This window comes from Microcebus murinus, chromosome 1 (genome assembly GCF_040939455.1).
Source record: "Microcebus murinus isolate Inina chromosome 1, M.murinus_Inina_mat1.0, whole genome shotgun sequence".
NCBI lineage: Eukaryota > Metazoa > Chordata > Mammalia > Primates > Cheirogaleidae > Microcebus > Microcebus murinus.
The window spans coordinates 76885786-76913005 of record NC_134104.1 but is presented as its reverse complement, the minus strand read 5'-3'; the positions used below and the strand labels follow the sequence as shown (position 1 = coordinate 76913005).

Below are 27220 nucleotides of genomic sequence, written 5' to 3'. Positions count from 1 at the left end.
AAAAATAACACATCCTCTGCCAGTAAGCCCTAGGGTGTCTTCTTGAGGGAAAATATATATAAGACCTTGTCTTATTGTCAGGGAAACACAGTACCTGATGCCCCTGTGCAGGAGCTTCCCAGGCATGCATTATAATTGATAGCATCCTGCTTCTATGTGGATAGACACCCCACAAAGAAATGTTATGTGAAAAGTATCTGCACATTGTACTCCTTGTTGCAATGTTTACACATGTGGTGACCTTTGTAAATGGCTTCCTGAAAGTCACAAGGGAATAATCAAATTAGGTGGTGATTTTGTTCTTCTCCTTTGTTAGATTCTGCCCTGATTCACTATACAAAGTGGTGCAATCACATGGAAATGTGCTCTGTGCTCCTGTGTGCTTTTTAAATGCAAATGAGCAGGTTAACAACCCCAGTGTTGCAATGTTCTGACTTTAAATGTGCTTGGATATCCCAGCAGCAACATTTGTCCTTTCGGAATAGGGCAAATAGTGTAGGGTAGCAGGAATCCAGCCAGGGCCTGAGCTCTAAGACAGAGAGAGAACAGGACACAGGAAACAACAGGCTGGAGATTGTTAAAACCAGCATCCAAGTTGGCTCCTGATTCCTGGTGAAGCCATCCCTCAGCTTTGAGAGGGAGTCTGTGAAATCATGAAACTAATTGCCATCCTTTTCCTCTGCTCCAGGTTGCTACCAAGTTTAACCCAAGAACAGTCCTTTGAGGAAATCGACTGCAATGACCAGGAAGTATTTAAGGCTGTGGATGCTGCTCTGAAGAAATATAACAGTAGAGGCCGAGTTAACAACAAGCAGTTTGTACTGTACCGCATAACTGAGGTCAATAAGACGGTGAGTGAGCTGTGTTTAACCTTGAAGTCACTTGGGATCTGTGCTATCACTAGGAAGCCAGGCCTCACACACATGCACACACACGCACACACACACACACACACACACACACACACACCACCAAAGAACTGATAATCAAGTGTAGAAGCTTACAGCTCTTGGAAAAGACCAACAGCACTCTCTGGCCTGTAGGTGGAAGGCAGAGTATGACTAGATCTTGGGCCTCCCTGGTTGGCTTCCTGGGTAATCAGAGGAGCACTATCCTAGGTGAAAGGAAACAAAGGTAGATGGAGAAATTGACAGAGACTAAGCACAGGGGGGAGAATCTAGGAACTCAGGCAGAATGCAGCAGAGGATTCACAGGGTCCCTGGCACTAACTGAAATATGAAGACTACCCCAATTAAGTGGGAGAAGGTACTTGGTGGGGTATGTCTAAGAAGAGTCAGGAATGAGATTAGCAGTATTCTACAGTACTGGACAAAAATATCTCCCATGAAGACTTTATGGCTGAATGCATCAAATTTAACAGAAATGTTTCCATTGGTTTTTACTGGTTTTTTATGACTGCATTGATGCACTCTGCTAGTAGACAAATCCTGGCAGGATGCATGATTCTAAGAAATACTAATCTTTTGAGAGTATGTTTAAATTCATTTCATTACAAATATCTCTATCTCTGGAACAGTTTAGCAATTGGTAACTTCACTGGAAAAAAACCCACAAAAACCTAACCATCTAATATCATAGGGCTAAAGAAACAAAAGCACGGTGGACACGTTTCTTTTCCTGAAAGTAAAACTGAGCCATTTTGTTTCACAGTCTAGCATAGTCATGTGAGAAATTCTGCTCCCTGGTGCTCTGAAGTAATGGCTTTTGGTGGTATGTTCACTGGTTAACCTGTGGAAAATGTGGCTTTTATCCTAAAATGTCCCTAGTTATCTTTTTTATCTTTACTTTGCCATGTAAAAGTAAAAGTGGAACAGCTTCTACCACCTCCTGCTTCATAGGCCCACGTTATCAAAACAGAAGGAAGCCTAGAGTCTATGTTGTTTGACTCCATCATCTCCCAGATACAAATACTGCGACCCACGCAGGCTCTGAGAGCGCACTGCCCTGGGCATCAGGGGACCAGGGATCTGGGGCTGGCTCTGCCTCCCTGAGATCCTGAGGCTGCCTAAGCCATGCCCTGCCCTCTCAGGCCTCCCTGCTCGCAGCTGCAAAGGACGGGGCTGGACAGCATCACCTCCCAGGTCCCTCTGGCTCTGACATGTCAGGATTGTGCATCGTTGAGGTGGGCTTTCAGCTCATCTAACTCAGCGCCTTTTCACGTTAAGTCTTATGATAGTGTGACATCTTAGAAAAATTAGGTCAGCCATAAAAAGGAATAAAGTACTGATACATCTTACAACATGGCTAAACCTTGAAAACTTCATGCAAAGTGAAAGAAGCTAGACACAGAGACCACAGGTATAAACCCAGTGATATGAAATGCCTAGGCAAATACAGAGAGAAAGTAGATTGCTGGTTGCCAGGGGCTGAATGCAAGGAAGAATGGGTACAAACTGGTAGTGGGCACAGGGTTTCTTTTGGGGGTAATAAAATAATCAAAATATATTGTGGGCATGATTGTAAATATACTAAGAAACATTGAACTGTACCCTTTAAGTGGGTGAATTGTATGGTGTGTGCATTATATCTCAAGAAAACTGTTTAGAACAGAGAAAAGAAATAAAAATTAGGAAAGGAAACAAAGCAAATAAAAATACTAAAATCACCCATAATGAATTCCACCATACAGAGATAACTGATAGCATTTTTTGGTTTTTGGGTTTTTTAAAATAAAATTCTCCTCTTTGCTTTTTCTAGTTATAAAAATAATACTATGTTCATTAGGGGGAAAAAGTGAGACCATTTAGAAACGTTTATTTAAAGAAGAAAGGACGAGATTATTATAATCCCACCACTGAGAGCCATTTTAACAGCTTGCTGCATAACTTTTCTGACTTTTCCAAGCAAGACATGTACATATAAATCAGTTTTTATACAAATAAGCTAATACTATTGATACTGCTTTGTAACTTTTAAAAAACACATTGTAAGTAATTATGAACGTTCTTTAAAGTAAATGTTTATAATACTTATAAAAATGTAAGTATATTTCGAATGAGTGCTTTGTTCTGATTAAATCAAATCAAGATCAGGACTCATAACTGTACCAGAACCTACTCAAATTATTTGCTGTTGGATCAGTGGATGAACTGTAATATCTCCGGTTGCTTTTTTCAGGTTAACCCAGACATATTTTATTCCTTTAAGTACCAAATCAAGGAGGGTGATTGTCCTGTTCAAAGCGGCAAAACCTGGCAGGATTGTGACTACAAAGACGCTGCAAAAGCTGTAAGTGTGTTAACAGTTTTCGAGCCTCCAGTTTTCTCTGTCAAGGCTGCCCTAGCCTTTGGCATGTGCAGGGATGAGTAATATTAGTGATCCTGTTTATGAGGGATGCCCACAAACCCTGAAATGAGTAGAAAAGTCAGATGCTTCATAGCCATGTTCTTGTGTAGACAGAAAAATGATGGAGAAGCCAGCAGTTAAATGTGGAGAAAGCCCTCCCGTGAGAAGAGGGCTCCAGTGACAACTGGGAAGCGTGGGCCAGGTCCCATAGAGACAAGAGAGCAACACCTGGGCCAGGCTGAAGGGCTGGTGAGGGCAGAGGGTGGGTGCTTCAGTTGCACAGGCCTGAGTGCAAATCTTCACCCTGCTTCCAATTACCTGTGTGATGGTGGGCATGATGCTTGACCTCTCTGAGCTGATGTTGTCCCCTATAGAAGGGAGATTGGAGAATGAAATGAGGAAAACTATGTAAATTACCTTAACAATGGCTATTTTAACCAAACTTCTAACATACATCCCTGGCATACCACAGCTGGTTGTTTTGCCTTAATTTAGGAAGATTGCAAATGGTATCTGCCTCAGAAGCAAGCCTCTCTTGTAACAGATGAGCCCTAGTCGTCTGCACTTGCTAAAGAGCACTGGACTCCGAGTCAGGAGACCAGGACTGTTAAGTGCCGGTTCTGCTTCTCAGTGGTCTCATCTGAAAGGTGGGGATGATTAGCTGCTGTGCCCCATACTGCCTGCCTCTGTAGGCCGTGGGGATGAAGAGAAATGTGCTGTATCCTGATAGAATAGTGTCTGTCACTTAGGAGAAGTCTAGTAGATAAGGTTGAAGAATGCCAAGACCAAACAAAACAAAGAAACACCTCTCTCCATCACGTGAGGCTATGGTAAGAAGGTAGTTGTCTGAAAGCCAGGCAGAGGGCCCTCACCAAGAACTGAATCTGTTGGCATTTTGATCTTGGGCCTCCTACTCTGCAGAATGGTGCTGTCACCATCCACAGAATGCTGGAACTGGAAGGAAGCTTTGAAATCATCATGAGGAGGCCCAACTTTTCTTTTCTTTCTTTTTCGTTTTTTTTTCCTTTCTTTTTTCTTTTTCTTTCTCTTCCCTTCCCTTCCCTTCCCTCCCCTCCCCTCCCCTTCCCTCCCCTCCCCTCCCCTTCCCTCCCCTCCCCTCCCCTCCCCTCCCCTTCCCCTCCCTTCCTTTCCTCTCTCCTTCCCTCCCTTCCTCCTCCACATTTTTAATTACGAAGGACATTTTTGCCTCTTCATAAAGCCCATATTTTGAAAATAGAAATCCTACTTCAGGAAGTATAATTTTAAAAAAACACTGTAGTTAAACAGCTGCCTATTAAGTGCCTACCATGCGGTGAGCCTCTATTAAGCGATTTATGTATGTTTGCACATTTACTCTTTATGACAGCCGTATGAGATAGATGTGGCATGCCTCCTGTACGATAGGTAAACTGAGACTCTGAGATGCAAAGGGACGTGATAGAGGTAGCAGCTAGCAAGTGGCAGAGCTGGAACTCGAAGACACTTTCACACCAAGATCCTTGCTCTTTCTAACAAGTTAAACTGAGTTTATGTGAATAGTATTGATCCACTGAAATTGAGAGTACATCAAGAGGAGCGTAGAGCAGGCTGATTCTGAGGCACTGCGTACATCGTGGGGAAAAAGAAGTATCTCTAGGGCTTGAATCAAAGACTCAAGCTTATAAACCACCATTAATACTAGCATTCCTCTGATGTCTCACAGATATCAGTGGCTTATAAAAAATAATCATCAGGCTACAAAAACATTCATTCTCATGTCTGAAATCTCTTTTCAATAGAATTTTCACAAGTTTTGTTACTTTTCAAAGGAAAGTCATGTTTAGCAACAGTACTAGGTGGACTCTTCCATCTGAAAGATTAGGATAAATGGTCTCTTTCTTTTCTTTTTAGGCCACAGGAAAATGCACAGCGACTGTAGGGAAGAGAAGAAATGGAAAATTTTTCGTGGCTACCCAGATTTGCCAGATTACTCCAGGTAGCTGATACAGGGGTGGCACTGCCCTGGGGAGGAATTAACAACTTCTGTGTGCCAAGAACACAACCTGGCCCAGGCTGCTGCCCTCTCCCAGAGGCTCCTAATGCCATTCTTAGGGTCAGGGGGAGTGGCAGGGGCCTGATCTTGTTCCAGGCTTGTGACAATCTCTCCCTCGGGACTATCCAACTCTTCCTCATGTGCCTCCAGGGCTCTGCAAAAGGATGTGGAGACACACACCTGCCTTCAACTGTAGGCAGCATCCTAGAGAGAGAAAAGCACAGGCTTTGAGGTCAGACCTGGCCTGGAGTCGTTCAGAGCTCCTCACCTTCTTGGCTTTCCTTTTCCTTGTCTCAAATATGGAGATAACAGTACTTCCCACTTAACAGGATTGTTGTGAGACTGAAATGAAATGATACACCTAAAGCAATGATGCCTAGCAGTGATAACAACGCATTAATGGCAATCAGGATAAAAATATTAATAATAGCTTGCATTTATTGATTGCTTATGTCCCAGCCATGGGTCTAAGTACTTTACATATACTAACTTCTTTTTTTTCTTTTATTGATACACAATATTTTAAATATTGATGGGGTACATATATAGAAGGTGTAATGATCAAGTCAGGGTATTTGAGGTATCCATCATCATTTCTATGTGTTGAAAACATTTCAAGTTCTCTCTTCTAGATACTTTGCAAGATAAATTATATTGTTGCTAACTAAAGTCACCCTAGCCTGCTATTGAACATGAGAACTTACTTCTTCTATTTAACTGTAAGTTTGCACTCCTTCACCAACCTCTCTTCATTTCCCTCTCCTGCACTCTGGGATCTATCACTCTATTCATCTTCATGTGATTAAGTTTTTTAACTCCATGCATATGAATGAAAACATACAAACTTTTTTTTCTTTGCCTGGGTTATTTTACGTAATGTAATATGACCTCCAGTTCCATCTATCTTGCTACAAATGACATAGTTTCATCTTTTTATGATTGAATAGTATCCCATTGTGTATGCATATCACTTTTTTTTTTTTTATCTATTCTTCCATCTCTGGGAACTTAGGTTGATTCCATATCTTTGCTATTGTGAATAATGCTATATGATAAACATATGAGTGCATGTATCCCTTTGATAGATTTCTTACCTAGTAGTGGGATTACTGGGTTGTAGGTAGTTCTAGTTTTAGTTTTCTGAGAACTCTCTATACTGTTTTCCATACTGGTTTTACTAATTTATATTCTCACCAATGGCACATAAGTGTTTCCTTTTCTCCACATCCTCACCAGCATCTGTCATATTTTTCTTTTTAATAATAGCCATTCTAACTGGAGTAAGATGATATCTCATTGTGATTTTTGTTTACATTTCCCTGATGCTTAGTGATGTGGAACATTTTTTCATACACCTTTGTTCATTTGTATGTTTTCTTTTGAGAAATGTCTACTTAGATCCTTTATTCATTGTTTAATGGGATTATTTGCATTTTTTTATTGTTGAGTTGTTTCAGTTCCTTGTATATTTTGGACATTGGTCCCTCATCAGATGAATAGTTTGCAGATATTTACTCTCATGAAATTGGTCATCTCTTCATGTGTTATTTTCTTTTCTGTGTAGAAGCTTTTTAGTTTTATATAGCTCTATTTATCTATTTTTGTTTTAGTTGTCTGTACTTTTAAGGTCCTAGCCATAAAATCGTTGTCTACAACCAATGTCCTGAAGTGTTTCCCCTAAGTTTTCTTCTAGTAGTTTTATAGTTTTGGATCTTAAGTCTTTAATCCCTCTTGAGTTGATTTGTGTTTATGGTAAGAGACAGGAGTGCAATTTCATTCCTTTGCATATGCATATCCAATTTTCATAGCACCATTTATTAAAGATGATGTCCTCTCCCCAGAATACGTTCTTGGCCCCTTTTGCTGAAAATCAGTTGGTTGTAAATATGTGAATTTATTTTTGGGTGCCCTATTCTGTTCCATTGGTCTATGTGTCTATTCTTACACCAATACCATGCTATTCTCATTACTATAACCCTGTAATATATTTGAAGTCAGGTAGTGTGCTGCCTCCAGCTTTGTTCTTTTTGTTCAGCATTTCTTTGGCTATTCTGGCTCTTACTGGGGGGGAGGGATGCCATGTAAACTTTTGGATTTTTTTCTATTTCTGTGGAAAATGATATTATATTTTGATGGGGATTACATTGAATCTGTATATATCTTTGGGCAGTCATTTTAGTGATATTGATTCTTCCAATCCATGAACATGGGATGCCTTTCCATTTCCATTTTGATTTGTGTCCTCTTCAATTTATTTCATCAGCATTTGTAGCTTTCACAATTCGATGAGGTAGGTATTAATATCCCCATTTTATAGACAAGGAAACTGAAGCCCACAGCAGTTAAGTACCTTGCTCAAAATGCCACAGCTGATAGAGTTGGTAGAATAGACCCTAAATAAATTAAATTCCTTAAGAATATAATTATGGAGCAACTTATCAACAGATAAAGCCTCTATTAGCTTCTTCCCTAATGTGCCAGAGATGCCAAGTACAGAGAAATGGACACATCTAGGTGATGTGACCGACAAAAGCTTTCCTGGAGTTGCCTTCTGCAAAGTGGAGCTTTAGCATATGAGGGCTATGGGACAGCATCTTCAGTTTCACTATTGTACATCACCATTGGTGGGAACTGTTCTGTATACCAACCTCAGTCATCCACATGGAACCCACAAAAATTATATCCCTGGGGTTCTGGTTCTTGTAAGAAGTTGTGTTCAAAGAAAAACAGTTCCAAATGGAAAAGAAATCACAAGTAATTAAAAATCTTTATTTTATTTTTAAAGACATCTCTGTACAAAAGGTCAGGGTTGGCTGAAAAATCATTGTCACTCAGAAAAACTGAGGGTACATCTTCTTGACTCCTTTCACCTTCAAAAAGCTGGCCTTCTCTTTCTTACCCCTAGTCAATCTTCTGAATAAAAGCTGGCCCTTGAGACTAGGCAAAACAGCCTCTGGTCCTTTCCCCATCTCCCTTTTACCTTCTGTATCCATCCTTCCTGTTCAGTCATCATCAGTAATTCTCCCACTTCCCACATGGAATTCCCCTCCAGTTTTTTAACTCCGCCCATGATGCTCATTCAACATAACTTCTGGAAAGAGAGGAAAGGGAAAAGCTAGGCATAGTCACTCAATATATGTTTTCCTGACATGCGTATTTATGGAGAGAAATCCAAGAAATGGTTGCCAGTTTTGTTGACTTGTGAAGAACAGAGCCACAGCCCTGTCCAACACTGGTGGCCTCCTGATTGTCGTTGGCACTCACAGAGGCAGGCAGCGAGAGCTCACTAGGAGAAGAAGCCAGGTGGGCTCATAGTGCACCTGCTCATAGCCCAGCTCCAAGGTGGGCTCCTCCAGGTGCACCTCTCACTCTCTTGGTGACTTTCCCTTTTTATGGCATTTGCCTCTATTGTCCAGTAGGTTAGGGCTAGCAGTTATGAACATTACCTTGGAATTTAATATTAATACAAACTCCTTTTTAAATATTTCACATTGCTTTATTAGAAACTCTTCAGTGGTTCCCCATTCTTCCACCAGACCATTCTTAATTCACTTCAGAGGGTCTATGAATACCCTGAGATTACGTGAAGAATGTTATGAGTGTGTAAAATTCCCTGAGGAGGGGGCCATAGGTCATCAGATTCACCAAGGAGCCCATGACCCTTTGAATACAGTTAGTAACCGTGGGCCTAGAGAGTGAGGTGTAGGCCCAACAGCACGAGATTCTGTCTACCGATTGTTCACACCTCAATTCTCCCCTCCCTGTGTCCCGCCACATCCCACACCACTGGGCCTTCACTCATCCTGCTTTCTCAGGAGCCCTCCACCCTTCTCCCCACGCCCTCAAACCTCCTGTTGCTGGGCTAACAGCTCTTCATCCTTCTTCACTCAGACATCTCAGCTTTTCCTTAGAAAAGTTTGCCCGGACCTCAACTCTGGGCTCCTGCCTTTCTAAGTTCTTGCTGAATCATATTGGAATGATCCATCTACAGTTCTCTCTCTCCCATGGACAGTCACTTCCTTCAGACAGTGACCATCACTAACATGTTAAAGCATCCATGTAGTCTTGCTCAGTGCCCGGCATATTACAGTAGAAGCAAAATATATATATTTGTTAGATTGAATCAACAAAAAATACATGAATCCCCAAGTTGGCCTTCATGGAGTCTGTTCATTAGGAGACGTGGACAGAGTCTCACTCTGTCACTCAAGCTGGAGTGCAGTGGCCTGATCATAATTTACAGCAGCATCAAATTCCTGGGCTTCAGTGATCCTCCTGCCTTAACTTCTCGTGTAGCTAACATGCCACCATGCCTGGCTAATGTTTTTAATCTTTTTTTTTATTTTTTGTGGAGATGGGGTTTCACTATGTTGCCCAGGCTGGTCTCCAACTCCTGGCCTCAAGCAATCTTTCCACCTTCGCCTCCCAAAGTGCTGGGATTGCAGGCTTGAGGCACCGCACCTGGCCTAGGAGTTCTCATTAGCATTGAAAAATAAATAATAACACATCTAAAATTTTTTAATTTTTTATGAAAGGATGAATTCATATATTACTTCTATAATTTAAAATTACTTTAAAATAAATTTAAAATAATTATGTAGGGTACTATGAATATAAAATATTCCTGAGTGAATGATAGGTTTTTTTCTCTCTGACTAAAAAACAGTTTTGTGTACTCTTTTTTTCTATGCCTACTAGGATTTACTAGAAAGTTTATCAGGGCCTTTCTAAATTATCTTTGCTTGGGGCAATGTATCTCAATGCTGATTTTGATCATTAATGTTGCCTTTTTTTCTGCTCTTTCTTAAGCCGAGGGCCTTCAGTTGGGAGTCCCCGATAACTGCTTTGGTTGTGTATATCCCATATCAACGGACCACCCGGACTTGGAGCCCGTCCTAAGACATGGCATTCAACATTTTAATAACAACACTGATCGTTCCTACCTCTTTACTCTTGGTGAAGTAAGATGGGCCGAAACGCAGGTTTGTTCTTTAAGTTTTCATGTCACGCAGCATTGTTAAAAATATTAGATCTTTACGTTTAGGGTTTCATTACCTAACAGAAGCCATCGGCCAAAGGAAAATGTATGATCGCATGGTGGATGGTGGGTTCTTTTGTGTGTTCACGTGACCAGCGCAGGCTGCAAAGGGCTTTCTCTTTATTGCAGTAAGTACGATAGTGCCATATGTAAAGTGGGAAAAGGTGGCTATCAGACCCCTTTGCTTTAAAGTTTGTTTTTAACAAATGAGTAGTCATCATTACATGTTCTTCCCAGAGATGCTAAAATGGAAAAGTCATACTGGCCTTATAAGGTTTTGAGAAAACTATATCATCACCTAGCTCTCATGAGTTTAACAGAGCTCCAGGACACTTGAGTCTAGAATAGTTGGCATGGCTTTCTGGGTATTCCCCTAAGTTGTAGTTTCCATATCATCAGGGCAAAAAAAGTAAATACCTATAAATCTGGTCTTTTTATTGATTCATTTTGACAAGCCTTTTCTGATAGTTGATGGGGTCCCTTGTAATTCAGCCTCAGATTATGAGTGATTCACTTTGGTCAGTAACATTCCCTGCATTTAATAGACTTTACAACTTGCCTTCATATGAGTAAGATGCATGTTTTACTCAATTGTGTCCACATACAGCAATTGGGGTAGAACCAACCCAGAATAAAGCAGGAGAAATCATACCACCTGGTTATCTGGGACCTGAGGACCCACCAGCAAAGGCCACTCCTCTCCAAAGTTTTCTTTATCCATCTAGAAGAGCATTATTATTATGAAATTCAGCAAAATGCTTTCTCTCTGCAGCCTGACAGAGGAAATATTATTAGGTCTTCAGGAAATACAGTAACTTCATCTATATATTGCTTTTTATTTTCAGATAGATGAAGGGGTGTGTGAGTGTGTGTGTGTTGTGTGAGAGTCTCAAGGTGTGCAGTATTTATTCAGTAATATTTTTGCCTACTAATAATAATAGTTTATATATCTTGGGCACTTACATGCCCTGCAGTGTTCTAAACTCCTCATAGCATTTATATATCACTGTGAAGAATGTTTAAACTGCCCTTTAAATACTCAATCCCAAATCATTGCAGGTGGTGGCTGGATCCAACTTTAAAGTTACCTACTCAATTGTGCAAACTAATTGTTCCAAGGAGAATTTTCTGTTCTTAACTCCAGAATGCAAGTCCCTTTTGAATGGTGTAAGTAGGCAAAAAATTAATTATAAACTTCTTAGCATTTTGTTTATAGTTTTTGCAGGCATAGAAACTATCAAGCTGTTTTTTAGACTGTCACTTAAATTTTAGATGATATTCAGCAATCACATTCACATTACCTGGGAAACCTAATGCTGACTTCACTGGTGAAGCTGCCTTACTTACCTAGTCAAAGAGTCTGCATCTCTAGCAGTAAGCATTTACAGAGTATAACCAGGGACTAGGAACAGCCTGGGACAAAATGGTAAAATTATCAAGTTTATTTTTGTTATATCTTCACACTTTCCTATCTCCTTTTCTTCCCCATGTGCTCAGTGCCATGCAGCATTCCCTGGCTCTACCCTGGACAATTCCTCACCTCAGACTTTACTCTGCTTGTTTTCTCACCTTCCCTCCCCTACCTTCATCTTTAATAAACACAACCTGAGTCTCTATCCCTTAGTGGTGCTTCCTCAGGTGCTATCTTGTTATTGAACCAAAATTATGCTAAGATGGCGTATATCAAGGTGGCAGTGGCTAGTGAACATAAAATGGGTAAGACAGAACACCTTCCCAGGGATATTTGCATTTGAGCAGGAGATGTTGCTTTAGCCAAGGAATTCCTGCAAGTCCTTTAATCTGGTAATTCTGCTTCTCACTCTAGTATATGAGAAGTCCAGACCACACCATGTCAATTTCAGTGTTGTTTTTTTAATAGGAAAACATTGTAAATAAATTATTTATGCAACATTAGGAAATGGTTAAATAAATTATGGTATATTCATACAGTAGAATATGATGCTATTATCAGAAATCTTTATAGAGCTTTTAGTGACATAGTAAAATAGTTACAATATGCTAAGTAAAAAAAAAAGTAGGAGACAAAACTATACATAAGATTCATTCAAATATATAAAGTAAATATGAATATAAAAAGTGATGGAAAACAAGTGTGCTAAAATATAGACTATATTTAACTTTCAGTTGAAATTACAGATGCTTTTTCCGATTCTTTATATTTTTTGGACCGTTTTAATACTTTCCAAGTTTTCTAATTGAGTATGCATAACTGTAGAAAACATAAAAAAGACACTGTCAAGAAATTGAAAACTTGGCCGGGTGTGGTGGCTCACGCTTGTAATCCTAGCCCTCTGGGAGGCCAAGGCGGGAGGATCACTTGAGCTCAGGAGTTCGAGACCAGCCTGAGCAGAGCGAGACCCCCATCTCTGCTATAAATAGAAATAAATTAATTGAACAACTAAAAATATATAGAAAAAATTAGCCGGGCATGGTGGCACATGCCTGTAGTCCCAGCTACTCGGGAGGCTGAGGCAGGAGGATTGCTTGAGCCCAGGAGTTTGAGGTTGCTGGGAGCTAGGCTGACGCCATGGCACTCACTCTAGCCTGGGCAACAAAGTGAGACTCTGTCTCAAAAAAAAATAAAAAAATAAAAAATAAAAAATAAAAGAAACAAAAAACTCTTTCAAGAGCATTTGGAATGTAAGGATGCTTCCTTAACATGCTAAAGAGTGTCTATGTGAAACCCACAGCAAATAGTAGACATAATACATAGACATAATATACACACTAGAGAGGAATGCCAAATTTTTGACTAAAAAGGCTAACTATAGTACATATATCGATTCTCCTCATACTAATTTAAAAGTATAATGTAATTCCAATCAATTTGATAATGTAAGTTTTTCGTACAAATTTATTCTAAGGTTGGTTTTGAAGATATAAATGATAGAATAATAAATCATATATTTAAACTTAATATGCAGCTACAGCTGTTAAAATATGGTAGAGTTGGTACAAAAATAAAGAACAGATCTTTCTTTTTTTTTTTTTTGAGACAGAGTCTCGCTTTGTTGCCCAGGCTAGAGTAAATGCCATGGGTGGCGTCAGCCTAGCTTCCAGCAACCTCAAACTCCTGGGCTCAAGCAATCCTGCTGCCTCCGCCTCCCGAGTAGCTGGGACTATAGGCATGTGCCACCATGCCCGGCTAATTTTTTTTCTTTTATATATTAGTTGGCCAATTAATTTCTTTCTATTTATAGTAGAGATGGGGTCTCACTCTTGCTCAGGCTGGTTTCGAGCTCCTGACCTCGAGCAATCTGCCCACCTCGGCCTCCTAGAGTGCTAGGATTGTAGGCGTGAGTCACTGTGCCCGGCCTAAGAACAGATCTTTTTAAGAAACTATTATGGGAAAAAGTTTGTCACAAATTTATGCAGAAGGGAAGAATGTTAAGATATCTGATTATTCTCTTGAAAAAAATCAAATTAGACATATCACAAGATATATCAAAATTAATTCCAGATAGGTTTAAAAGCTATATTTTAAAATATTGACCATAGACAAATTAGGAAAAAAGAAATAAAGTGACTTCTGAGCAAATACTGAAGAATTCAAAAGGAAAACACTGGTTGATTTGGTCACCTATAAACAAAAGCTATTTGTAAGTCAAACATACCATAATAAAAACTGAAAGGTAAGAACTGAGAAAACATGACAAATCGCTGATTTTTTTAATATATAAATGCTATTTTCCAAGTCATTAAAATATGTCCCAAAGACAAAGGGGCAAAGGTTGTAGAAGACAATTTATAAATTCAACCCATAAATTTCTAACAAATGTATGACAACGCAATGGTTAAATAAATGCATGTTCACTGCACTGTTGATTGAGAAAAATAAAATTAAATATATTTTTATCTATTAAATTAATTAAATTTTTAAAAAATACTAAATTTCATCAAGGGTACATATTGCTGATAGAATGTAAATAGATGCATTTTAGCAAATAAATAGCCTATATATCAAGAGTCTTGGCTTTTGTATAATTTTGTGCCATGTGTATAAAACTATTTCTAAAAGTTTTCATCACTCCAAACAGAAATATTGTACCCACTATGCAATAAATCCCCATTCTTCTTGCTCCCAGCCCCTCATAAATTCTAATGTATTTTCTCTATGAATTTGCCTATTTTAGATATTTCATATAAGTGAAACAATATAATATTTGTACTTTTGTGTCTGGCTTATTTCATTTAGCATAATATTTTCAAGGTCTATCCATATTGCAGACTGCTTCAGAATTTCATTTCTTTTTTTATTTTATTTTCTTTCGTTTTACATGGGGCACCTATGAGAACAGAATTTCTTTTTAAGGCTGAATAATATTTCATTGTATATATATATATATATATATGCCACATTTTGTTAATCAATTCACCTACTTTGGTTGTTTCCACCTTTTGGCTATTATGAATAGTGCTGCTATGAACATTCATGTATTACATTAATATAAGTATCTGTTTTAATATCTATTTTCAATTCTTTTGAGCATATACCTAGGAGTACAATTGCTGGTTCATATAGTAATTTTCCCACTATGGATATTTCCATCCATTTCTATTCATATATGCAATGTTTTCTGCTTTATGTATTTTTATTCCATGCCTTCTAGTCTATACCTTTAAAAAATAAAATTATCTTTTTTACTATTTTTATGAGGTTTTTTTGTTACTTTGAATTTTAATTTGTCTAATATTATTAGTACATAGTTCCTTTTTTGTTTATATTTATCTCATATAGCTTCGCTTATCCCTTATTTTTAAGTTTTATTTTTTATTATGATTCTTGAAATTATAATAACCTGATTTTGTTTTAACTTAATCTGAAAGTCTTTGCCTTTTTAAAAGAAAATTTTACTCATTTATACCTATATGGTTCTCATTTCTATACTAGAAATACTATACTTCTTGTCATCTTATTTCATGTTTTCTGTGTTCATGTATGTGTATGTGTTTATTGCTGTTTTGATACTATTGCCTAACTGTATCTTATTTTCTCTTTTGCAGCAAGACTAAGTTTTGTTTCATTTTTATTGCATGCATGCCATGTTTTGGAAAGTAGACATCTTATTTTTCAATTTTGCTAGTTGTTCAAAGATTCTAAAAAATGTTTTTAATGTATGCACTTATATGCTTTTTAAAAACCAGGATATCGGTGAATGTACAGATGACACATACATAGATATTCAGCAAAGAATTGCTAACTACTCACAGGAGTGTGACATTTATCCAGGTGAGGGATAACACACGTTGGCACCCAGTAGTGAAATAGTGGTTCCAGACAATTGGCTGGGTCTTTTCATATAAATTATGGTTTCGTTCCCATGAAATACCAGAAAGTCTGTGTAGCCTACTGACCTTGATGACAACATTGTACTCATTCTCAGCCCAGCTGTGCGGCAGCAGGTGCAGCTGATGCTGCTCTGCAAGTGGCCAGAAGTAGTTATGATGACAGAAGGGAAAATGTATGTTCCCTGGGCAAAGCTGCCCTTTGAGTACAATGCCAGCTGGCCTTCCTTATGTACAAGTTGTCCGTAAGTTGAGTGTTTTAAGTTGGAGAGACCTGTACTTCATTTTTAACCACTCAGAATAAAATTCTTTGAAATAAAGTTTTTTTCTGTATGGTTTAATGGGGGAGGAATGAAGATAGTGTGAGTTTATGGTCAAGTTATTATACTATTTCTTATAACAAGAGTTGACTTTTCTCATACTTGGAAAATTGTTGTATACATTCCACAATGAGAAGCATTACTGAAGCTACCTGTTCACCAGAGCCATGGGACTTAAAATTTTCCCATATGAGAGTCATTCCTTTAAATTAAGCATTGCTTTTTAAAGTTTCCATCAAAAATGCAAAAATGCAGGAAAGGTGTAGCATATTGAGTCACTAACATCTTTGAATACGTTTCCCTAAATATACTGGGCTTTGAGGAGGAATAAAGAAGAAAGGCAGGAAGTGAGGGTCAGAGAGATAACCTTCACTCACTCGCTAGTAGGCCTGGGCTACTGCGTGCCCCTCTATAAACGTGAGTGCTGGGTCTTGAGCAGGAGACGTGCTAGGCAAGGCTGTTCCTTCAGCGTACATGCTAACTTAAAATCTGCTTCTTTTAGGGGAAGATTTTGTACAACCACCTATCGAGGGTTGTTTTGGCTGCCCCGCAGATATACCTGTCGACAGCCCAGAGCTGAAGGAGGCACTGACTCATTCTGTTGCAAAGCTTAATGCAGAGAATAATGAAACTTTCTATTTCAAGATTGACACAGTGAAAAGAGCGCAAGTACAGGTCTGTAAATGATGCTACAAAAATACTGATACTAGTCTGTGTGCAAATTGCTTACTAATTTTGCCGTAGTTCTTGGATCTGGATTGAGAAACAGTATACTTGGTAACAGGATTTGGCAGACTTGAATTCCAAGTGCCAACCTTGTTGCATACTTGATGTGTGATCCTGGACAAGCCTCTTAGGACATTCTCTCTGTTTTCTATCTGTAAAGGACTGAAGTGAGGGTCAAATAAGGTAATGTGTGTCAAGTCACTCTCCAAACTCTAAAAAGCTACATAAATACTAGCAAATAGTATATAATTAATAAAATTCAGGGCTAGGGACAGGAAGACTTATTCTATGCCTTTCTAGACTCATTTCTCACTGTAGCATCGCTTAATGCCTTGGGCCCAGCCATATCAGTCAATCCATTGCCCATACTCCATATTCTCTTATCTCCATGTTGCTTCTCTCACTGTTCCCTCCAGCTGGGACACTCTTTTCTCTCACAATGTCACTCTAGGGAGTTATCTGTGCTTTCATGCCCTGTCAATAGATGATAAGGATTGACCTCACCTGGGAGTCAGGAGACTCAGTTCAACTACAGCATCCACCACTCAATCCTGGGTGACTCTGGGTGGTCATTCAAACTTTCTAAGCCTCTGTGCCCCCATCTGTAATAGCTGGATTAGAAAACCCCAAATTGCTACCAATTCCAGCCTATGACCGATGTATTGATGGGCAGATTCCTATCCTAGAGACTCAAAACTGGCTTCCCTAAATACAAGTTAAAGAAAAATAATCAAAATAGAATCAAATTGTTACAGCAAGCAACATAATCTTCAAATTCTGGTGAGAAAATTCTCACTAAAAGTTCATACTTTGAGCTCAGTAGTTGAATTTCTAGGAATCTAAAACAGGAATCTTTATATAAAATGATGCCACTGCAGTTTTATTTTTAAGAGAAAAAGATGGTGAACTGTCAAAATGATCAATAATATGGGGTCAATAATGATCTAATATGATTAGATAATGCCTGGCATATCCTTACAATGGCATGTTTAACAGCAATTTAAAAGTGTCTTTGTGAGGAGTGCTTGATGTGGAAAATGTCCTGTGTTAAAATATTCAATGTAAAAAAGGGACATAAAATTGAATATGCATTATGTTCTCAAGTATGTTATAAAAAAGTCTGTACTTTTCAGCAAAACTGAAAAGAAACAAATGCCTCAGACTACTCACCATGGTGGTTTTTAGGTGATGGCACAACGGGATATCCATTTTCATCTTTCTAATTTCCTACATTAGTTTTGTAACTGAAAAAAAAGTAAACAAAGTATATTAAAATAGATCAAAACTGATAATTTCATCTCTCTGCTACTGGGGCACTCACTCAGTTCTATCCTGGAGCCACTACCCTTTTGCCTGATTTCATTGCCACATGACCCACATTAGGCTTCCTTGAAGGGGTTTCTGATCTATGCTACTCTTGCTTCACTTTCCACTTTGCATTTTTACTTTCTTGTGAAATTCTCCTATTCTTTTTTTAAAGAGATGGTGGTCTCACTATGTTGCCCAGGCTAGACTAGAACTCCTGGGCTCAAGCAGTCCTCCCGCTTCAGCCTCCCAAGTAGCTGAGACTACAGGCACGTGCCACTGCACCCGGCTTCTTTATTCTTAATGATGTAGGGTAGTCCACCATATAGTGCATGTCAGAGGTTTTCTGTCAAGGAAAGAATCATTCATTCTTCAACATGAATATATACCTTTCTTAGTAGTTACAGTTCTCTGTGTGAATTAACTAGTCCACTAGTCCCATATGTGTGTGTGTTTATGTTAAGCATGCCAGGGGAACACCAAGAAGTATCCCTTCAGTTAGTTGCAAACTCAATCTGAATATTGTGAAAATTTCAAACTTACTTTAGAGAGATGAATCTTTATCGATGGTTGCATTTAAAATTAGCAACTCAGCTGCTTAGACATGGTCACTTAAGGAAGCCTTGGTGGCAGCAGCCAATTTACTAGAACTCAGTTAAACATATGATGTTGATAAAAGCCAACCTCCAAATGACCAATTTACCATATTGCTAAAGCTTTATTTTATTGTTTTCTTCCTCCCTTGGCTTTACATAGTTTGTTTAGTTTAGTCCTGTTTGGATGCATGTCAATTCCAAGTTGGATTCATATTTCAGATAACAAATGCTTCTTGAATCTTCCATTTTCATGTGCTACTGACTGTGATTTCTGTCATATGCGGTTGATTTTTCCCTGCCCCCATGCTGCTGTCCCCAAGGCTGACGATGTTTCTGCCTGCCTCTGCTCAGATGAATATACTTGGGAGATCTGTGTGTGCACATTCAGGAATGCTCCCTTTGACAAAGTCCTAGAAATGTCAAGGAATATGTATGTATAGCTAAGACTTTTGATGCAAATTGCCAAATTGCCAAACTATTTGCAAGTATGCTAATTTATGTTCTGGCCAACCAAGTGTAAGATATTGGTTGAGGATCTTTTTCTTATTTTTTTTTAATTGTTATAAAAATGTTTTGCAATCCTCCTGCCTTGGCCTCCCAGAGTGCTAGGATTACAGGTGTGAGCTGCCACGCCTGGCCATGGTTGAGGATCTTAATATGAGTTCTATTCCTACCGCAACAATTGAAGTTGCATGTTTCCCTTGGAAACATGGCCAATACTAGGTATTATTAATGTTTTTTATCTTTACCATCATGGAAAATTAAAAATGATGTTGCACTGCTTTTTTAATGTGCATATCTTTGGTTATTAATGAAGTTCAACTTTTTTTCAGGCCAAATAACCATTTTAAATTTTTCTCTGGAATATCTGCTCATGTCCTTTGTCCATTTTTCAGTGTTGGGATTTATATGTTTAAGAATATTGATCCTACATCATAGTTTTCCCAGTTTGTCTTTTTACTTTGCTGATTGCGAATCAGTTTTCATTTTTGTCTAGTTAAATTTAAACATCTTCCCCTTCTTTTAGATTTCCTTCCTCTGCTTTCCACCTAAGAAAGCCCATCCTCATCCTGAGTTCTGATAAATATTTATGTATACTTTTCGAGTTTTTATGTCTTTAACTTAAAATGTAAAGTGCAGGCTGGGTGTGGTAGTTCACGCCTGTAATCCTAGCACTCTTGGAGGCCGAGGCAGGAGGATCGCTCAAGGTCAGGAGTTCGAGATCAGCCTGAGCAAGACCCCATCTCTACTAAAAATAGAAAGAAATTAATTGGCCAACTAAAAATATATAGAAAAAATTAGCCAGGCATGGTGGCACATGCCTGTAGTCCCAGCTACTCGGGAGTCTGAGGCAGAAGGATTGCTTGATGAGCCCAGGAGTTTGAGGTTGCTGTGAGCTAGGCTGACTCCATGGATGGCACTCTAGCCTGGCAACAGAGTGAGACTCTTGTCTCAAAAAAAAAAAAAAAAAAAAATGTAAAGCGCATTTGAAATTTATATTGTTATATGGTATTCTCTACTTTGAAAAGAAACCTTGGGCAGGTTGAGTTTAAGCAGGGAAGACTTTAGATAAGAATGACCTGTATGATGGTGGCAACATGGATGTGATCTTGAAGCCCTTGAATGGAAGGTGTTAGTAAGTCTATTTAATTTCTCACCTCTCCAACCCTGAATAGGGTTGAGGCATCAGCTGTGGTTCGCATCACAGGTTGTCAGCTTTCTTAGACAGCACTACATTGATCAACTTTAATATAGAAAAAAAAACAAATAGTTGACTTGAGGTACATTCTGAAGTGAGCAAGAGAACTCATGAGCACAGAGTATAGACTCTAAATCATTCTGGGAACCTCCCTCAACTTCCACACACACCTGGATTTTTCAAAAATGTAACCATACTTAGCCCTCAAAACATTGACAGAAAAGGTAGTGAAGAAGTTTAGTTCTTCCTGTGAATTTTCTCTGCCCATCCATCTCCCATCCATGCTTTTAAAAAACAGAAAGCAAGAGATAGGGAAGGCTGTTGTAATTTGCTTTCACAGGCCAGGTGCGGTGGCTCACGCCTGTAATCCTAGCACTCTGGGAGGCCGAGTATGGATTGCTTGAGGACAGGAGTTGGAGACCAGCCTGGGCAAGAGTGAGACCCTGTCTCTACTTAAAAAAAAAAAAAAAAAAAAATTGCTTTCACAGAAATGGGATTACATTATCACCCTATAACTTCCTTTTTTCAGTAATGGCTGTCCCTCTAGGTCAGTAGATACAGATTTCATGCGTTCTTTTTAATAGCTACATCATATTACAAATAAACACACATACTTAAACACTGTAATTAAATACTAAATAACTGGGCCACACATGCTTAATGAAAACAGCGTTGGGTAGTGATTAAAACTGTTGCTAGAGATTAAAATCATTTCTTTTTATTTATTTATTTATTTTTATTTTGGCATATTATGGGGGTACAGATTTTAAGGTTTCAATAAATGCCCATTTCCCCCCTCCCCCCAAAAGTCTGAGTCTCCATCATGACCATCCCCCAGATGGTGCACATCTCACTCATTATGTATGTATATACCCACCCCCCTCCCCCCTCCCCCCTCCCCTCTCCCACCTGCCCAATACCCTATTACTGTAGTACCTATGTGTCCACTTAGGTGCTAGTCAGTTAATACCAGTTTTCTGGAGAATATATCTGGTGCTTGTTTTTCCATTCTTGGGATACTTCACTTAGTAGTATGGGTTCCAGCTCTAACCAGGAAAATATAAGATGTGCTATATCACCATTGTTTTATACCACATTTTATTAATCCATTCTTGGATTGATGGGCACTTGGGCTGTTTCCACAGCCTTGCAATTATGAATTGTGCTGCTATAAACATTCGAGTGCAGGTGTCTTTTTTGTAGAGAATGGCCTTTATCAAAAAATCTCCAAACAATAAATGCTGGCGTGGTTGCGGAGAGAGAGGAACACTCCTACACTGCTGGTGGGACTGAAAACTAGTTCAAAATCATTTCTTAATGTTAAAAAAAAGTAAAAGAAGTGATAGAAAATGCAAATAATTTTTCTAACTGCATAATTTAATCCACATGATTTCTATAGTGGCACAAACTCAGTATTTCACTGATTCAAGATTTGGCGGGAAAACAGGGAAGAAAATGTTTGAGTTTTTCTTCCTACTACTCTTAGATTCTGTCACAACTGGAGCCCTTGAATTACTAGTGAATTTTGCAGCTTTTCAACAATAAAACTCAGAAAAAACAAAAATAAAAATTATAGCCTACTTTTCTTTCCCCATTTAGATAAGGAAATGGGACCAACCAACAGCCAAATATTTTAAATATACATACAAAATTTTATTGTCAAATATTTGTACTTTTTCATGTGTAACTCTCTAAGTTAGTCAGCATATAATTAAAATTTCAAGATTCTCCCTTAAAATTCCTTAAGGAGATATGATTTATTATACAAATATTTGTTAAACACTTACTTTGTGCTAATTAATTTTTCAGGTGGTGGCTGGATTTATATATTTTATTGATTTCATAGCCAGAGAAACCATATGTTCCAAGGAAAGTAATGAAAAGTTGAATGAAAGCTGTGAGATCAAAACACCTGGCGTAAGTAGATTAATGCACCTGTCTACTTTTTCACTGGAAACCTATTTGATGTTTTAAGAATCACTTGTGTAAGTATCTCATGAATAACACTGGTCTCTCCTTTCGTTTGTGTTTTAATGGATAGCAAAGTCTAGACTGCACTGCTGAAGTTTATATGAGACTTTGGGAGCAAAAAATTTACCCTACTGTCAACTGTAAACCAGGAGGAATGGTATGGTTCTAACTACAGTCAGCTTGGGGTCTGTTCTGCTCATTCTGAAGAGCCATATTTGGGGGGTTGAAAATGAACCATTACTGAAATGAATTGGGGAACTATCTTTTAAAAATGGGGGGAAACCTCACATTTCTGTGCTGATCTCTCTTTTTTAATGGCTAAAAAGGAGAGCAACAATCCTCTTGATCACTTCTCATGCGTTGCCAGTGTCCCATGGAAGCTTATACAGGCTCTTCCTTAGTGAAGTGCATGCAGTCCTCGTGGTGAGGGAGCTAACCCTGGCGAGGCCAGGTGTGCCTGCGGGGAGACACAGCTCCACTGCACTCGCTCACATCCAAGGACCTTGTGAGAGATGCAGATTCCACTCCACATCTACTGACTCAGAATCTGCATTTTAACAAGATCCTCAGGAATTCATATACAGGGTTCAAGTTTAAAAAGCATTACATGACATCATCTGTTTTAAGTCTTAAAAGAAGCCAAGGAGGCAGTAATACTTTTCCCATTGTCAAGGATGAGGCACTTAAAAATAAGAAAGTCCCAGAGTGCACAGTAACATTACCAAGTGCTTCCTCTGTCCCAGACACTGTAGTGAGGACTTCACATACATTTTCCCTTAGTCCTCCTTACAGCTTTATAAGGCAAGTGCTGTTATGATTCCTATTTTACAGAAGAGAAAAGTGAAGCTAGTGGCTCTCAGATTCAAATTGAGATCAAATCAGAGCCCACACTTTTCATCATGATGCTAATTGCTAGCAGAATCTGGCTTGACTTCAAAAGCCACATTCTTTGGACCACTGAATGCAAGCTTCAGTGCAGGTTGCTTCTTCTCCCTCTTTTCTGACTTAGGTTACTGTCATGTGTGGGTGTGCATATAGTCTAACACATACATTACACAAAGTCTGCATTTCAAGCTTATGAATATGTCCTAATGTGCTTCAGCCCAACAAAGTGATCATGGATATGTGCCACCTATATATTCAGTTCATAAAGCCACTTAGGGCCTTTTAGGATAAAAGCAGTAATAGTGGTAATAGAAATAGTACATCAATAATTAAATAATGTCCTATGGACTTACATAATTGTAGGTTTAGAAGATATCCTAGAGATTATGTAGTTCAACCATTCAATTTGTCCAAATGCAGAAAAAACTCTCCAACTTATTTTATAGTATTACTAAGAACAACAATCAATGTTTACAAATTTTAAGATCAATCAAAAGAGGAAAAAGCATTATTCATCCTTTCTAGAACACTAATATAGTATTGAAAATCTTGCAAAGACCTGCCCCATTGTAAACCAAGACAGCGTGCCAGATCTCAGTCTCTTCTTTCTTCACTGATAGTGTGGTTTTTGCATTAATACATTTGTCTTAATGTTTCCTGTTTAGATGACATTGATGGAAAGACCTCCAGGTTTCTCACCTTTCCGATCAGTACAAGTAGAGGAAATAAGAGGAATAACAACTGTAAGTCCACCCCACACTTCCATGGTTCTTGTACAACATTAAGAGCAGGATCCAAGAAAATAACAAAAACCCACTCATAGGCATGGCTGGGGCCATGAAAAGCAAATAAAACATGACCTTGGCCATGGCCATAAACATGAGCATGACCAAGGGCATGGGCACCGAAGGGGCCTTGGCCTTGGCCAAGGATATCAAAAACAACATGGCCCTGGCCATGAACACTAACAGCAACATGGCCTTGGGCATGGACATCAACTCAAATTTCACTATGATCTTGAACCCCAAGGGGGCCATGGACTCGACCATGAACATAAACCTAAGCATGGTCATGGCCATGGAAAACGTAAAAATAAAGGCAAAAACAATGGAAACCTCAATAGTTGGAAAGCAGGGCATTTGGCAAGCTCTTCTGAAGATAGTACCATACCTTCTGCACAGACACAAGAGAAGACAGAAGGGCCAACACCCATCCCTTCCTTAGCCCGGCCGGATGTAGCAGTTACCGATTTTGACTTTCAGGACTCAGATCTCATCGCAACTATGATGCCTAATACATCACCAACTCCCACAGAAAATGATGATGATTGGATCCCTGACATCCAGATAGAACCAAATAGCCTTTCATTTACCCAGATATTAGATTTTCCAGAAACAACCTCCCCCAAATGTCCCGGACGCCCCTGGAAGCCAGTTAATGAAATGAATCCAAACATGGAAATGAAAGAATCCCATGATTTCAATCTATCTGATGCTCTTTATTAATTTATGCAGCCAGAGATATTCCTTGAACACTTCATCATCTCCTCTCCCCATTGTCCAAAAACATAATCCTGATATAATACACCAAAAACTATGGAGTTTCAGAACAGCCTAGAGAGAATCGGTGAAACTCCCAATGGGGACATTGTCAGTCTCTGTGGACCACATAAAATTGTGTGCCAGAATTCTAAATCCTTTCTGAGTTTTCTAAAGTAGCACAGAAAATGGACAAACTAATGTGTCTTATGGCCTATTGCAATTTGCTTCTCTGATAACAAACATGTTAGTTTGTACATTTTTATTAAAATGTATGCCATCAATTTTCATAAAAAGATCCTCAAATTTCTAGATAAACTGTGGTCCCTGGTCCCTGAATGCATATGAAAATAAGGGACGTCAGGAGACTGGATGCTGAACTTATTGAGTATCAATAATAATAACCATAATAAAAAATTCTAGATGTCAAAAAGGGATAATAAGAAGGAAAGAAAGTTGGCCAAAGGGAGGAAAGGGGAAAGTAAATTAATTGACTTTGTATTTCCAGAATGGGCTGGTTATATCAAATAGCTACTCCCACTTGACAAAGCTATTCTGATAATTCCCCTTCTGGGTGAAAGTGTTTCTTTTATGTCAATAATTTCTGTTTACTCAGTAGTCACTCTTTGCAACAAGGCTTTCAAATAGGATTTTTTTGTTTCTTTTTTGCCAAGGCTATTTTGCATAATCCTTAGTTTTCAGAATAAGCATTACTGCCTTGAGAGGAAGTAATATAGAAGCAGGCTTTCTAAAGAAACTTTTTTATTGAAAAAGGAATATTATGGGATGTGATGCAAACTTTGTTCAGATATTTTATGAGGATATTCCTCTCTAGCCTCATTTTCTGATCACATCATCTTTTTGCCATGAGATTAAACACCATTGACTTTTGCAAAAGAGAATAGATTGTCTTTCATTGCCTTATAGTGCAAGGAAGCTATATATTTTATAACCTGTGCTTTACTTTTGCCTAGAGAAACAAGATATGGCTTTAAACAGCTACACTTATCTGTGGATGCATGTGTCACTGCTACTTCAATGTATTGGATGCTTTTGAGCCTATGAGTTTTTATTTGATTTTACATATTATCTATACTTTTAAATAAAGAACCAGTGATAGGACAAAAGAGTGAGGTGGGAAAAAAAAGAAACAGATAAATTATAAAATAAGACTAATAAAAATTGTAAAAAAAATATAGAAAAAAATGTCAAGAAAATGTCTCACCTTGTTAACTGCTTGCTTCCCTTTTTTAAAAAAAATTAAATGCTAACAGCAGATTAATGGAGTTTTGCTATACTTACAGAAGCGCCTAAGGTCCTGTGAGTACAAGGGCCGACCCCCAAAGGCAGAGGCAGAGCCAACATCTAAGAGTGAGGTCTCTTCACCAGAGGGCAGAATCTTCACCCCTGCACAGTAGCCCCAACCACCTCTGCCAGCAACCTGGAGTAGAAGGACAAGAAGAAAGATGGAATAGAATTTAAATAGAGAAAAATGCCATCTTATCCCTCTGTTTCTGGGTGAAATAAAATTCAGTCTTGATGTTCTCATTCCTGGTTAATTCACAATGGTCTCCTTTCAGCCACACCCATCTTGCAGCAAATTCCAGCTGGTCAGAGAGCCAGTTCTATGGCTCTACCACGTAGATGTAACCCAGCTCTGGGACACTCTGTCTAACCAAGGCAGAAACCCCTTAGGCGGGACTGCCTTACCACCAAGACCTCACATGAGTGCTAAGTGAAGGCTTAGTGGGTCATTCTTCTGCCAGTAATCTGAGGGCTCTCTCTCCACCATCCCTCCTTCACCTTTCTCCTCATCCCCAGGCATAAGCTAAGAGTAATTTGGCTTGTTTACTATTTTTTTATGATCCAGATAATTACCAAAAAAAAAAATCTTGTTTGTTAATATGATGTCTACCAACTTCTCATGATCAGAAAATATCTAACTTCCAAAAACTTTAAAGAAAATTTGAAATTCTCTTTCTGGTCCAGGTAAAAGAGAAAATAGAAAGCTGATAAAATAAAAGGCAATAGATATTTTAAATTTTCTGTAATATAAACATTTATCAAATGCCTATTATAGCCATTTAGGGTGGGAGACAATTTACTTTTGGTGTATAACTTAATCCTCACAACCACTCTCAGGTTCCCATGATCTTTCTTTTACAACGAGGAAACTGCAGCTCACAACACTGCCCAGGGTCACACAGTTAATAAATGACAGAGCTGGCATTGAAACCCAGACCTTTTAAACTCCCTTACACCATGTCATCTTGAGGCTCTATTATTATGTTGTCATTACAAAATCACATAATCCTCTCTGACTTTGAGAGGATTATTATCTTAATCCAAAAAATCCTTGACAAATCTCTCATTGTGGCTGGTGCTCTTCTGAGTCCTGTTCAAGGCAAACTATAACTGAGTCAAGCAGCAGGCATTGACTATTTACCATATGCTTAGCAGCAGGTCCTGAAAAGAAGAGAAATAAATTCTAAAAGAT

General features: G+C 38.6%; 1 protein-coding gene across 1 annotated transcript; it reads left to right on the top strand.

Annotated features, from left to right (window-relative positions):
• Positions 1-456: 456 nt before the first annotated feature.
• LOC142870961 (kininogen-1-like) lies at positions 457-26271 on the top strand. Its single transcript, XM_076003191.1, has 11 exons — positions 457-851; positions 3139-3249; positions 5197-5281; positions 10148-10320; positions 11436-11543; positions 15543-15627; positions 16506-16678; positions 22139-22246; positions 22371-22457; positions 23851-23928; positions 26028-26271. Exons 1-11 carry the CDS (start codon positions 654-656, stop codon positions 26139-26141), a joined length of 1320 nt encoding a protein of 439 aa, XP_075859306.1. The 5' UTR covers positions 457-653; the 3' UTR covers positions 26142-26271.
• The last annotated feature ends 949 nt before the right edge of the window (positions 26272-27220 follow it).

Bases quoted from the DNA above. Each gene is read 5' to 3' on its own strand.
- LOC142870961 (XM_076003191.1), top strand. From the start codon at position 654: ATGAAACTAATTGCCATCCTTTTCCTCTGCTCCAGGTTGCTACCAAGT. The intron at 10,321-11,435 runs GTTTGTTCTTTA...AAATCATTGCAG, and splicing joins TAAGATGGGCCGAAACGCAG to GTGGTGGCTGGATCCAACTT. The intron at 11,544-15,542 runs GTAAGTAGGCAA...TTTAAAAACCAG, and splicing joins GCAAGTCCCTTTTGAATGGT to GATATCGGTGAATGTACAGA.